Below are 13306 nucleotides of genomic sequence, written 5' to 3' on the forward strand. Positions count from 1 at the left end.
GGCGACGCTCCGTCACGTGACCGCAACGCTCCGCCGGCGCCAATTTCAAACAGCGGAACAAACTGAAAACTCCGGTGCCCGACCCCACCCCCGGCCTCCTGGCCCGGGACCCCTCCCCTCCCGGGATCCCCCGGGATTCCCCACCCCTCCCGCACCGCCGGGGACCCGGCCGGCCTGGCGCGAGTCCCTGTCCGGGCCCCTGGCTCGGCCCCCAGGTTGGAGGAGCCCGGAGCCCGCCCTCGGAGCCACAGCCCAGCAGCAGCGGCGGCGGCTGCAGACGGGAGGTGAGCGGGGCGGGGGGGTGGGGGGGCGCGGAGGAATGGAGTCGGAGCCGGGGCCCGGGCAGAGGCAAGGGAGCCCGGGCTCGGGCGCCGAGGTCAGGGGGTCTAGTGGCAGGGCGCGGGACCGGAATGGAGGTTTGGGGCCCCACGGAAAGGAGGGCTGGGAGAGGGTGCAAACTTTTTCTGCCTCCAACCTCCTGGCCTTGTCCTCGCTTCTTCCTCACACCACCTCTTGGCCTTCCCTGGAAGTTTGACCTCTGCACCCTGCCCATAACCTCGGGGCTGCTGCTGCTGCAGGCCTACTTTTCTAGGCCGGCCCTGGCTGGCGTGAAGATTGAGCTTATTCTGCATTAAGTCAAAGACAAAACTGTCCACACCCTCCGCCCCTCCCAAGCGCTCTCACCACTGAGCAGCACTGCCTCCACCCCATCCTTTTCCAGGGCCCTTCTCCCGGTTCCTGAGAACCTGTAAGGTTTCCCTGGTCAGGATGGGCAGTGGTGTCAGAGTGGTCACTCTGGAAGTCCCCTAGCTTAGATTAAAGAGTTGGCCATGAAAGGAAGAGACTGGTCAGAGAGTTGAAAACAAAATTAAGCCTCAGACCCGGAAGATACCTTTTGGGGATGGGGAAGTAATAATAGTATTTCCTCATTGGTGGGCAAGGGAGGAAGGGAGGCAGACCCAAAGAGACAGGAGGTAGAAATAAAACTGAGATTTGAAAGTAGAGGAAACCTAGTTATAAAGGAAAGGGAGGGGGCGAGTGGAGAGAGCCTGTGAACTCAAAGCAGGTGGCAAATGTCATTAGGTTGTTACAGACATTTTTAGGGAGATACTGGATTTCCTAACACAGCCCATTTTTCTGTCAAAGTACCTTTAAAGAGGATTACATGATTTTACAGGATGGCGGAGTATTCCGTGTGTCTATTAAAATCAACAAACACAAAAAAATTTTTTTAAGATTTTATTTATTTGAGAGAGAGAGCAGGAGAGCAGGGTGAGGAGTAGAGGGAGAAGCAGACTCCCCGCTGAGCAGGGAGCCCAACGTGGGGCTTGATCCCAGGACGCCTGGATCATAACCTGAGCTGAAGGCAGACGCTTAAGTGACTGAGCCACCCAGGCGCCCAATAAACACATTTTTTAAATTTTTTAATTTTTATTTTTTTAATTTTTAATTAATTATTTTTTTAATTTTATTTGACAGACAGAGATCACAAGTAGGCAGAGAGGCAGGTAGAGAGAGAGAGGGAAGCAGACTCCCTGCGGAGCAGAGAGCCCGATGCGGGGCTCGATCCCAGGACCCTGGGATCATGACCTGAGCCGAAGGCAGAGGCTTTAACCCACTGAGCCACCCAGGAGCCCCAACACATTTTTTTTTTAAAGAGAAAACTATTTTCCTTAACATGACAAAGCCAACTTGGCATATTGATGACAGCACATTCTGTTGGCCGAGAGATAGGGAATGTAGTCTTGGTTCTGGAAGAGAGATCAAGCAGTTGGGTGACATGCTTAGAAAGTTAAAATATGAATAAGCACATGCAAGTACTAAAATGTCACTATAGAAATATTTTGCAAATTGTGAAAGAAAAGTGTACTCTTGCTTTTACCAGCAAGAATAATAGCCTGTGAGATGAATAGCACCATGGGCCTCATTGAATAGAGCAGTTTCTGTTTTCTTCTGAGGTCTTGGGAAGTGGGAGACGATGGCAAGGGAGCAGTAGTGCACTCTGCCTTTCTCCTCTGATCCTATGGACACTTATCCTTTTATTTATAGACTGAGATGATATAAAAATATACAGGCTTTATCAATCCTAAAATACATTATGGGATTAGAGTTTGGTCCTCAAATTGCCAAATGTCCTCCTATTCCAGCATCCCTGTCCCTAGAGTCACTGAAAGTGATCTGTACTATAATAAATAATCATAAAAATTTCCACATTTTTGTAACTGTCCCATTCATTTCTGTAGCCAGACATTCTTTTTTTTTAAATATTTTATTTTTATTTATTTATTTGAGAGAGAGAGAGACAGCGAGAGAGAGCATGAGCAAGGAGAAGGTCAGAGGGAGAAGCAGACTCCCCATAGAACTGCGAGTCTGATGTGGGACTCGATCCCAGGACTCCAGGATGATGACCCGAGCCGAAGGCAGCTGCCCAACCAACTGAGCCACCCAGGCGCCCCTGTAGCCAGACATTCTTAAGCTTCGGGAAGACCTTTGGTCATTTTGACTTTCGTTCAACCCTGCTTTCCCCTTTTGAAATTCTTCAGTTTTAGCTTTCTTTTGTCGTAGAACTCATCTCCTTATTGTCTGAGGTCTTTACAGAGGCCCAGGGATCATTAACCTGGGCCCGTGGGCTCATGCTTTTGGTCATGGAAAGAGGAACACCTCTCTCTAGCAGTACCTCCTTCTCAGCCTAACAGACTTCTGACATCCTGCTGTTCCTTGCACTTTCCAGGGCCCGTGCTTGTGATTCTCAATGGAGAGTGAAAGCACAGATTCATAATGAAAACCAGCCCCCGTCGGCCACTGATTCTCAAAAGACGGAGGCTGCCCCTTCCTGTTCAAAATGCCCCAGGTGAAACATCAGGAGAGGAACCTAAGAGGCCTCCTGCCCAACAAGAGCCTGGTCAAGCACAGGCCTCCAAGGAGGCGGCAGAGTCCAACTCCTGCAAGTTTCCAGCTGGGATCAAGATCATTAACCACCCCACCATGCCCAACACCCAAGTAGTGGCCGTCCCTAACAATGCCAATATCCAGAGCATCATCACAGCATTGACCGCCAAAGGAAAAGAGAGTGGCAGCAGTGGGCCCAACAAGTTCATCCTCATCAGCTGTGGGGGAGCCCCCACTCACTCTCCAGGACCCCAGCCTCAAGCCCAAACCAGCAATGATCCCAAGAGGACAGAAGTGGTCACCGAGACCCTGGGACCAAAGCCTGCACCTAGGGATGTGAATCTTCCTAGACCACCTGGAGCCCTTCCCGGGCAGAAATGGGAGAGCTGTGGTATGTGGTCTGCAAGGCAAAGGGGTGAGGAGCCCAGCCTTTCCTCTCTGGTAGCAAGGACTGCAGTCTGTCACATTGGTACTTAACAGACAGGCACCTAGCCTGAACCAGGGGAAAGTCTTGTCTTTCTTCATCCCAAATCCTTGACCCAGATCCTTTGGGCACCGTTGAAAGTGCCCAAATTATAATTTAGCATTTCTCTTATTTTTCTTTATATTAGGAAAGGATTTGTTTTTTGTTTTTTTGTTTTTTTGCTGTTCTCTTCCCCGTTGACCATATAAGGAAATAGGAATCTTTCTCCATTTTAATAAAGGAGAAAATGGAAGCATGAGGAGGAAAAGTGACTTTGTTTGCACAAATACTAACGCTTTGGTAAAGTTGCCTTGACTGATCTCTCAGGCTCAATGTGGCTCCTGAATTTCTCCTGAGTTCTGTAATGGGGCAGAGTACCTGAGGACCACAATTGATATAGCATGTGTTCCCTGTCCCTATGGGTAGAGGTTTGGAGAGATGCTCCCTACCCACCAATTTTGATGGGCCTGCCAGGCACAGGGATCAGGCAGCTAAGTGGCACCTTGGGTTGTTTACTCTCTAGCTGGTGGCGAGGCAGCAGGCTGCATTCTCGACAACAGCTTGACCAACATCCAGTGGCTTGGAAAGATGAGTTCTGACGGGCTGGGTTCCAGCAGCATCAAGCAAGAGATGGAGGAAAAGGAGAATTGTCACCTGGAACAGAATCAGGTAAAGGTGACTTCTCACTAGGGAAGTCGGGGACAGGGCAGGGCACTTCTAAGAAGGGAAATGGATCAAGTGAAATGTAGAGCAGAATTTCCAAGCTCTGGTATTAGCCCTTTGCTTAGCGCTATTCTGCGTAACATTTGAGCTACCTTTGTGCCTGGCATCTTTTTGGCCCCATCTGTGACATTTCCTTGAGGGCGGCTATTCCTGGCTCACTGTGTATTCCATGAGCACTAAGTTTAGTCTCTGTGCTTAGCAGGTACTGGGTAGATACTTGGGAAATGATGAAGTTGAAATCTTTCCTTAGTTGGGAAAAATTGAGCTTTAAAGAGGCAGCCCAACAATATGGAAGGAATAGAGGATTTTTAACAAGACAGTCCTATTAGGGACACCTGGATGGCTAAGTCAAGCATTGCCTTCAGCTCAGGTCATGATCTCAGGGTCCTGGGATCGAGCCCCACATCGGGCTAGCTGCTCCACGGGAAGCCTGTTCACCCTCTCCTACTACCCCGCTTGTGTTCCCTGTCTCACTGTGTCTATGTCAAAAAAATAAAAATCTTTAAAAAAAGAAGATAGTTCTATTAAAAGATACATTAATAGCAAATAAAGTTGTTAGATGTGCATTTTAAATAGTCTGGCAAGCAGATTCAATTTGACCCAACTATGCGGCCTGGTGGTATTTTTTACCATATTGCTGCATACACCCTTAAATCTATCATTCCGCAACCTTTAAAAGTGACAATTTACATGAATGTGTGCATAAGTAAAACTTAAAACTTGTGCACTTTCTAAAGTTAGAGCTCAGGTTTTAAATTATATTTTTTTAAGATTTTTTTTTTAAGATTTATTTATTTTTTTATTTGATGGAGAGCGAAATCACAAGTAGGCATAGAGGCAGGCAGAGAGAGGTGTTGGATAACAGGCTACCTGCTGAGCAGAGAGCCTGATGCAGGGCTCGATCCCAGGACCCTGAGATCATGATGTGAGGCGAAGGCAGAGGCTTAACCCACTGAGCCACCCAGGCGCCCCTATTTTTTTGAAAAAGATTTATTCATCTATTTATTCCAGAGAGAGTGAGAGATTAGGTGAGCGGAGGGGCGGTGGGGCAGAGGAAGAGAGACAATCTCAAGCCATCTCCAAGCTGAGTGCCAAGCCCAACCCGGAACTCGATCCCATGACCCTGAGATCATGACCTAAGCTGAAACCAAGTGTCAGAGGCTCAACTGACCGGACCACCCAGGCAGCCCAGAGCTCAGTTTTTTTCAACTGTGACTGATCAGCTCTTTGCCCAAGACTTAGCCAAATGTATGCTTTGCAGACATTTGTCCGTCCTATATTCCTAAAAATATCTCATACAAACCCCCAAAAGACATGGGTTTATTCACATCCCGTTGGTAGTAGAGAGCAGATGAAGATGTTGGTCTCTTGACTCCCAGGTCTGAAAAATGAGCATGATTTTAGGATAAAATCAATGCTTGAAGAATCCTGATGTACGGGCACCTGGGTGGCTCAGTTGTTAGGCATCTGCCTTTGGTTCGGTCATGATCCTGGGGTCCTGGGATCAAGCCCTGTGTCTAACTCCCTGCCCGGTGGGAAGTCTGTTTCTCTCTCTCCCGCTCCCCCTGCTTGTGTTCCCTCTCACTGTCTCTCTCTGTCAAATAAATGAATAAAATCTTAAAAAAAAATTCCTCATGTACACCCAAACTTTCCTGAGAGGTTTCCACTAGCAGACTGGACCTCCACTTATTATGGGACAACATATTCAACAAAATGAACAATGACACAGAAGTGGCTCCACATTGTCCAGGGACTGGACTAGATCATTGCTAAACTTCCTGATCCTAAAATTTTATTCTATGGAATAGTTGTCTCAGATGAGTAGGTTTCTAGCACAATTCCGTCAGTTAAAAGGTTTCTCTAGGGGGTGTTCTTTGAGGGGGCCCCGGGAAGCTCTTATGAACTCTTCCATGTCATTTCTTTTTCTCCTTGTCTTTGGCATCCCATAACCCACAGGTCGAGGAGCCCCCGGGAGCATCCACATCCTGGCAGGACTCTGTGTCTGAGCGGCCACCATACTCTTACATGGCCATGATACAGTTCGCCATCAATAGCACCGAGAGGAAGCGCATGACCTTGAAAGACATCTATACTTGGATCGAGGACCACTTCCCCTATTTCAAGCACATCGCCAAGCCAGGCTGGAAGGTACATAACCCATAGTGACGACTGCCGAGGTCCCTCTGGCCCAACAGTTTGTCCACACAGATGTGCGGCCTTGTGTCCAGTGCTCTGAGGAACAGTTCAATGCCGAGAAAGCTGGAACTGTAAACAAGTGTATGTTTCTCAGCGGGAGTGACTAAGTAGCTTTACGAAAAGACCTTAATGAAAAAAAAAATGCTGTCCATGACCCAAGATTCACCTCCTCTAATGTCACATGTCCTCTCCAGGAGGCAGAGATTCTCTCTTCATTGTACCTGTGGGGACACTGAGGTCCCTTGGAGTCGCTGTCACTCATACTAACTGACAGGGCCACAGTGTCGGGCTTCTGACAGACAGAAAACCCAGCTCCAAGCAAGGGTTTTCTTTTGTTTTGTTTTGTTTCCTCTGTGGTAGAACTCTTCACACATCAATGAAATTTCCTGGTTTCTTAGTTTTTTCACTTCGCTTGCCACTGATTGCTTTGCTGCCTCCGGGTCTGATACCCATCCGGTCTTTTCTTTTACCATCAGCCATTGGATTGATGGCTTGATGGCCCAGCTTGGCAGCTCCTCGGTGTGGAACAGCAGGGAGAGAGGTCCACCAGGCAAGACCGTGAGGACGAGGAGGACACTGCTGGCTACAACGGGGGAGGCCTGAGGCTGATGTCCCCTCGGGGACGACTCTGAAGCTAAAGTAGCTGACTAGTAGTTGTCTTTCTGTCCTTGCAGAACTCCATCCGCCACAACCTTTCTCTCCACGACATGTTTGTTCGGGAGACGTCTGCCAATGGCAAGGTCTCCTTCTGGACTATCCACCCCAGTGCCAATCGTTACTTGACGTTGGACCAGGTGTTTAAGGTGAGTATCCTGGTTCCATCTAAATAGGGCCAGAATTGGTCATCCTAGTATCCATCTCAAAAGGAAACAAGTTGTCCTTGTGATGCCCTTACCTGGCCAGGGCAGACTTAGAAGCCAGACAGCCCAGAGACGAACTACATAAAACTAGCCGAATTAAATACAGTTGACATACACCAAATGACACACTTCTAGACTATACCAGGCCTTGGGGAGGGCTGCTCTGATCCAAATAGATGACTTCCCCCGGCAGTGTTTCCCAAACTGCTTTGTGGTAAGAATTGCCCGAGCTTGCTTGTTAAAACAGAGTGTCCCAGGCCCTGATCGTGGGGCTTCTGACTCAGTGGGTCTGGGATGGGACCAGGTATATGCATTTTTATCAAGCCTTTCAGGTGATTCCTACAGAGAAAGTCTAGAAACCTTGCATTGAAAGAGCCCTTCTTCAGCCTGGAGACCAGAAACCAGCCACCAGAACACCTTTTCAGAAGTGATTGTTTGGGGATTTCAGAGTCCCCACAAGGCAGCTTGCAAGCTATCCCTGTTCCCCTGGGCTGGCACATTGTCCCCTGGGACCCTCAGCATCCAACAGGACTAGCTGTTTTTCCCAACCTGGGCAGACTGACCACGCTGGTGGTAACTTCATCTCATTTCTCTCCCACAATGCCTGACCGCCACCAGCCACTGGACCCAGGGTCTCCACAATCGCCTGAGCACTTGGAATCAGTAAGATTCTTCTCCTCCCGGCTCGGGGCTTGGCCTTGTTTTCCTTTCACCGCGCAGCATGGCTTTAGTGGACAGGGGAAGGGAGCCTATGTGGCTTGTGTGACTGCCAGCCCTAAACACAGAGCACCCTGAGCTCCTGGGAGTAAGGAAATTGACGGCCACCACCTCATCCCCCTGTTCCTCCCAGCTCCTGCCCACTTCTCCTCCCCCCAGCAGTGGGCACAATGAAGGTCATGGAGCAGAGCACGGTGTGGCAAGAGGACGTGCCACAGGCTTTGTGCAAGACGGCAATCTCAAGTGCATGGTGTAGGCCTGGCAGGCAGCAGTTATCCCTCTTCCTTTCCTACCTGGCTTTTCTCTGCCACTAGTAGAGCTCCATGCTTTAGCATCCCCTGGGGGTGGCGAGGATACATGGATGAGTTGGTAGGACCGTTCTGCCATGGTAGGTCTGTGTGCCATCCACCTGTTCCCACTAACCAGGCTCTGGAGACAGTGCTCACTTGCATCCACCCAGATCGGCCTTTTCTTTCTGGGCTGTCGGTTAGCTCAGTGCACAGTACCGGAGCAGCTGGCGGGTTCTCCTGCCCTCTCCCCCTGCCTCATTAACCCAGGTTTCTTTCTCTCCCTCTCTGCCACAAGCAGCAGCAGAAACGACCCAATCCTGAACTCCGCCGGAACGTGACCATCAAAACTGAACTCCCACTGGGCGCACGTTAGTATGGGACAGTGGGCATCAGGCTAGTCCTTGCTCTGGGGGCGTATTTTAAAGACAACCAGGCTGCGGGAGTCTGTGGCCAAGCTCAAAGGGCGCTGAGTCCAGAGAAGGAGAGTGAGCTCCCGGGATTGAGAAGGGCGGTATTCCTGGACCCCTGCTCCTGATCTCTCCCGTGTCCTCCTAGGGCGGAAGATGAAGCCGCTGCTTCCACGGGTCAGCTCGTACCTGGTACCCATCCAGTTCCCAGTGAACCAGTCACTGGTGCTGCAGCCCTCAGTCAAGGTGCCACTGCCCCTAGCAGCTTCCCTCATGAGCTCGGAGCTTGCCCGCCACAGCAAGCGAGTCCGTATCGCCCCCAAGGTGAGTGGCTTCCGTTTTGCTCTAAGGAGACACTCCAGTCCATTAAAAGTGTTGAACCTATAGTATGCAAGCACTCTGCTAAGTGTTCCGGGAGAAGCTTATAAATCTAGTTGGGTAGAACAAGGCGTTTCCTTTGTATGACAAAGGAAAATTCAAGAGCATTGTAAGAGCTAAAGAAGAACTTGGATTACGGTGTAAGTGATGTCAGAAGCCCATAGACACCTGATGAGTTTATTAGAACTACCTTTGGGTAAGCAAACAGGTGTGGCAATAGCATTCTGATGGGCAGTGCCGTGGAGGCAGGAGATGCCAGTTTATACCTAGTAACGGTAGAGCGATTGGGTCAGTCTAGCTCCAGAGGTTCTCAGCCTCCATACTGTTGACATTCAGGGCTGGATAATTCTTTGTTGGGGATGGACAAATAAGGTCCTACCCACTGAGGGATCTTTTAGCAGCATCCCTTGTCTCTCCCCACTACGTGCCAGGAGCCTCCCCTAGTGTGACAATTAAAACATGTCCAGACATTGCCACATGTCCCCTAGAGGATGAGAGGGTGGGGATAGCACCCCTTGGTTGAGCATCAGTGACCTATTTGGGGGAGAAAGTGAGGAGAGTTAAGTGAAGACCATCTCGTGATGAGCTACCAAGTTTGGACTCTGTAGAGAAGGGTTTGTGAGCGAAAGCCGACTGGTAACAAAGCAGAGAAAAGGGCCCCCTTGCCTCCTTCTCTGAGATGGAAAGAGCATGGGCTCTAGAGTTTAGAGAGACTTGGGTTTGCTTTATTTTTTTTTAATTGAAAAAATATTTTTTAAATATACATAAAATTATACATACCACCATATGTAATTTTACCTAGATGTATCCATGTGACTATAGCCCATATACTGTTTTTGTTTTATTTACAGTCTTTTTTTTTTCCCTTTTCTTCTTTCTGCCTCCCCTCCCCAACCTTCACTCATATCCCCCTGCTGCTTGTGGTACCCGCTGCTGACCGCATAGTGTGCTTTTGTCATATATCCTCGCTCTTCGCGTGCTATAGGTACACACACAGCCATAACCACTTTATGTATGTACATACGACACCCAGAACCTTCAAAATGGGATCACGCTACACTTTCCTGCCACAGGGAGAGTCTTCCAAGTTACTTGACATTGGCTCTAATTCAATGATTCTTAATAGTCACATAATAATCCACCGTGTGCCTAGGCCATAAATTTTCCAGCATTCCACTTTTATGGGTACATTTTGCTTCTGGCTTTTTTGCCCTATGAACAACACAGCAATAAATGTCTTTGCAGGTACGTTTCTTACAAGTGCTTTTATTTCTGTGGGCTAGAAAAGCAGACAAGAGATTGCTTAGGGGAAAGGTGTTTTCCATTTTATTAAATCTTACTAGATATGGTTTCCAAAAAAATATACGGCAATTTACATTTCTACCAGCAATATGTGACAAGAACTGTATCTTTGTCAGCAATTGATATTAATAGTCTTACATATTTGCCCATTTGCTATGTGTAAATGTTATCTCCTTGTCTCATTTTATCTCTCTTTGCTTATCAGTAAGTGCCAGTACCTTCTCGTTATGTTGGGTCACTTTGAATGGTTCACCATGAGGTTGTTATGTTGAGGCATGGCCCATTTTTCTAGGGGATTTTGATAATAATGTGTGAAAGTTCTTTGTTATTAAAATATTAACCTCTGTCCTTGGTGCTGAAGTTGGGTGTTTTTTTGTTTTTTGTTTTTTTTTTAACTTTCGTTGTTTATCTCTTGGTTTATGGAATCTCTTGCCACAGTAAAAGATTTTAAGTTTTTATATAGTCAACTATGTCTCTCTTCTCTTTTACAGCTTCTGGGTTTCCAGTCTTGCTTAAGAAGTGCGCCCCCCACCCTCAGATTGTACATGTAGTCTCCTAGATTCTCTTTCAGGATTCGTATGGTTTTAATTTTTCTGTTGAAGTCTTTGTATATGGTATGGAACAGGCATCCAATTTTATGGTCTTTCAGCTGCATACTAATTGTACCAACGCCATATTTAAACAACATTCTACCTTTGACCCCCAGAATTGAACTATGCCCTTCATCATATATTCTCATATTTCATAATTTGTAAGACTTTAAAAAGACCAAAAAGAGGACCAGTACCAGCATATGGCTTATTTTAGTCATGATCTTGTGTCCCGCCTGGTGACTGGGGTGAGTGTCAAAGCCTGGAGAGCTCCCTCTCACCATACACCTGCTTTCCTTTCAGGTGCTGCTAGCCGAGGAAGGGGTGGCCCCTTTGCCCACCACAGGGCCTGTGCAAGAGGACAAGCTCCTGCTTGGAGAAGGGCTGTCTCCTCTGCTTCCAATTCAGTCCATCAAGGAGGAAGAACCCCAGCCTGGGGAGGAAATGCTGCCCTTGGGGAGACCCATCAAAGTAGAGAGCCCACCCTTGGAGGAGTGGCCCTCACCATACCCGTCTGTCAAAGAGGAATCATCTCACTCCTGGGAGGGTTCGTCCCACTCTCCCACTCCAAGGTCCAAGAAGTCCTACAGTGGGCTCAAGTCCCCAGCCCGGTGTGTCTCGGAAATGCTCGTGATTAAACGAAGGGAGGGGAGGGAGATGAGCCGGTCTCGAAGGAAACAGCACCTTCTGCCTCCTTGTCTGGATGAGCCCGAGCTGCTCTTTGAGGGCCCTGGGGCTTCCCAGCGAGCCACAGAGCTCCCTTTGCCTGCAGAGTCCTCTGAGCCTGCCTCCCAGCTTGGCTACTCCCAGGAGGAGGGAGGACCTTTTAAGACACCCATTAAGGAGATGCTGCCCATCTCCTCTACCCCGAGCAAATCTGTCCTCCCCGTGACCCCTGAATCCTGGAGGCTCACACCCCCAGCCAAAGTAGGGGGGCTAGACTTCAGCCCAGTACAAGCCACCCAGGCTGCCTTTTGCCCCCTGCCTGATTCCCTGGGGCTGACGGATTTTAGCACCACCCCGCTGAAAAGTATCCCCCTCTTTGACTCACCCCGAGAGCTCCTCAATTCGGAGCCCTTTGACCTCACTGTTGACCCCTTCAGCACCTCTTCTCCCTCAGATATGGAAGTCCCCAAGCCAGACTCCCCTGGGCCAGAGGTGACCAGCCTTGTAGCCAACCGTTCTCTGACAGAAGGCCTGGTTCTGGACACAATGAATGACAGCCTCAGCAAGATCCTGCTGGACATCAGCTTTCCTGGCCTGGAGGAAGATCCTCTGGGCCCTGACAGCATCAACTGGGCTCAGTTCATTCCTGAGCTGCGGTAGAGGCCTGGCCTTACCCTTGCTGCCCAAGCTGTCCACACTTCCAGGAGCTCGTGTGGCTGGGCCATCCAAGCCTCATCTGGAGTGAGAATAACAGGCAGGAACCATCCACTCCTCTAATTCCACTTTGCCTGGTCACACCATGGCCACTACTGAGCCCTCTGTAAGCAGCTAGGCCCTGGTGACTGGTCACTGTGCCACCAATGCTCCCCCAGAGAATCCAGTTCCTCACTCCCCCTGCTAGGAGCTGAAGGGTGGGAAGAGCAAAAACAAGGGTGAAAAAAGATTAGGAAACCCCCCAGACTGTTTACACCTGAGCCCAGCCGTCTCCTACCTTCCCTGCTCCTTGCAGCGTGGCCCTTGTAAATAGTATATATTCTCCAAATTATCCTCTAATTATAAATGTAAGCTTATTTCCTTAGATCATTATCTAGAGACTGCCAGAAGGTGGGTGGGATGACAAAGGATTTCAGTTTGCTTCTGTTCCTTGCTTTTAATTCCTAGAGAAGGGAGGACATGCCATGCACGGTTTCTTCCAGGCCCAGGAGACCTGCCTTAAGGACCCTTACTGTAGGCACCCAGACAAGCAGATCTGCTCCCTAGGGTCTCTCTTATTGCCCATCCCTCCCACCTTCCCATGTTTCCAAGTCCGCTTTCCTGCAAGAAGAAATCCTGATAAAAAGGTCTCTTGTTGGGCCAGGAGTTGAATTGGGGGTGGGGGAGTGGATGCATCTGAAGCAAAGAATGGGTGCCCAGATGTGCTCCCATGAGACGTTTCTCTGATAATGTCCCTAATCATGCCAGAGAGACTAGCCATTGCCAAGAACTTGGCCCAAGGCTTGAGAAGACTGAAAGGGCCCTGCCCTGCCTAACTTCCTTAGCTCACACCTCGGCTTTGCTACGAGTCACCCTAGGCCCCAGCTGACCTCATGCATGTGAGCCAGCTCAAGAACACTACCATGACTGTCAATAAAATCCAGGGTGGAAGTGTGGTTTCTGTGGTGTGTCAGTGTCTGGTCCCTGAAGCGTAGGGAGGGGTTGGAGGAGACCGTGGGAGACGATGGAGATGGTGGTGACAGGGAAGAGGTAAGGCCCACAGCCAGCACGAAGTGCGAGGAGGAGAGCACTGCCTGCCCCACACAGGGCACTCCCTGCCCAGGCACACACC

General features: G+C 49.3%; 1 protein-coding gene across 6 annotated transcripts; it reads left to right on the forward strand.

Moving 5' to 3' along the window:
- Nucleotides 1–132: 132 nt before the first annotated feature.
- Nucleotides 133–13130, forward strand: FOXM1 (forkhead box M1). Of its 6 annotated transcripts, none has more exons than XM_044227261.1 (9): nucleotides 133–284; nucleotides 2732–3304; nucleotides 3876–4021; nucleotides 6032–6223; nucleotides 6946–7074; nucleotides 7750–7794; nucleotides 8434–8506; nucleotides 8694–8869; nucleotides 11119–13130. In XM_044227261.1, exons 2-9 carry the CDS (start codon nucleotides 2779–2781, stop codon nucleotides 12139–12141), a joined length of 2310 nt encoding a protein of 769 aa, XP_044083196.1. In that variant the 5' UTR covers nucleotides 133–284; nucleotides 2732–2778; the 3' UTR covers nucleotides 12142–13130. The 6 variants fall into 6 exon arrangements, with proteins under 6 accessions (XP_044083196.1, XP_044083197.1, XP_044083198.1 ...); XM_044227262.1 differs by having other exon boundaries at nucleotides 8437–8506; XM_044227263.1 differs by having other exon boundaries at nucleotides 2732–3280.
- Nucleotides 13131–13306: the final 176 nt, after the last annotated feature.

The sequence above is a fragment of the Neovison vison genome, chromosome 12, assembly GCF_020171115.1.
Source record: "Neovison vison isolate M4711 chromosome 12, ASM_NN_V1, whole genome shotgun sequence".
NCBI classification, from domain to species: domain Eukaryota; kingdom Metazoa; phylum Chordata; class Mammalia; order Carnivora; family Mustelidae; genus Neogale; species Neogale vison.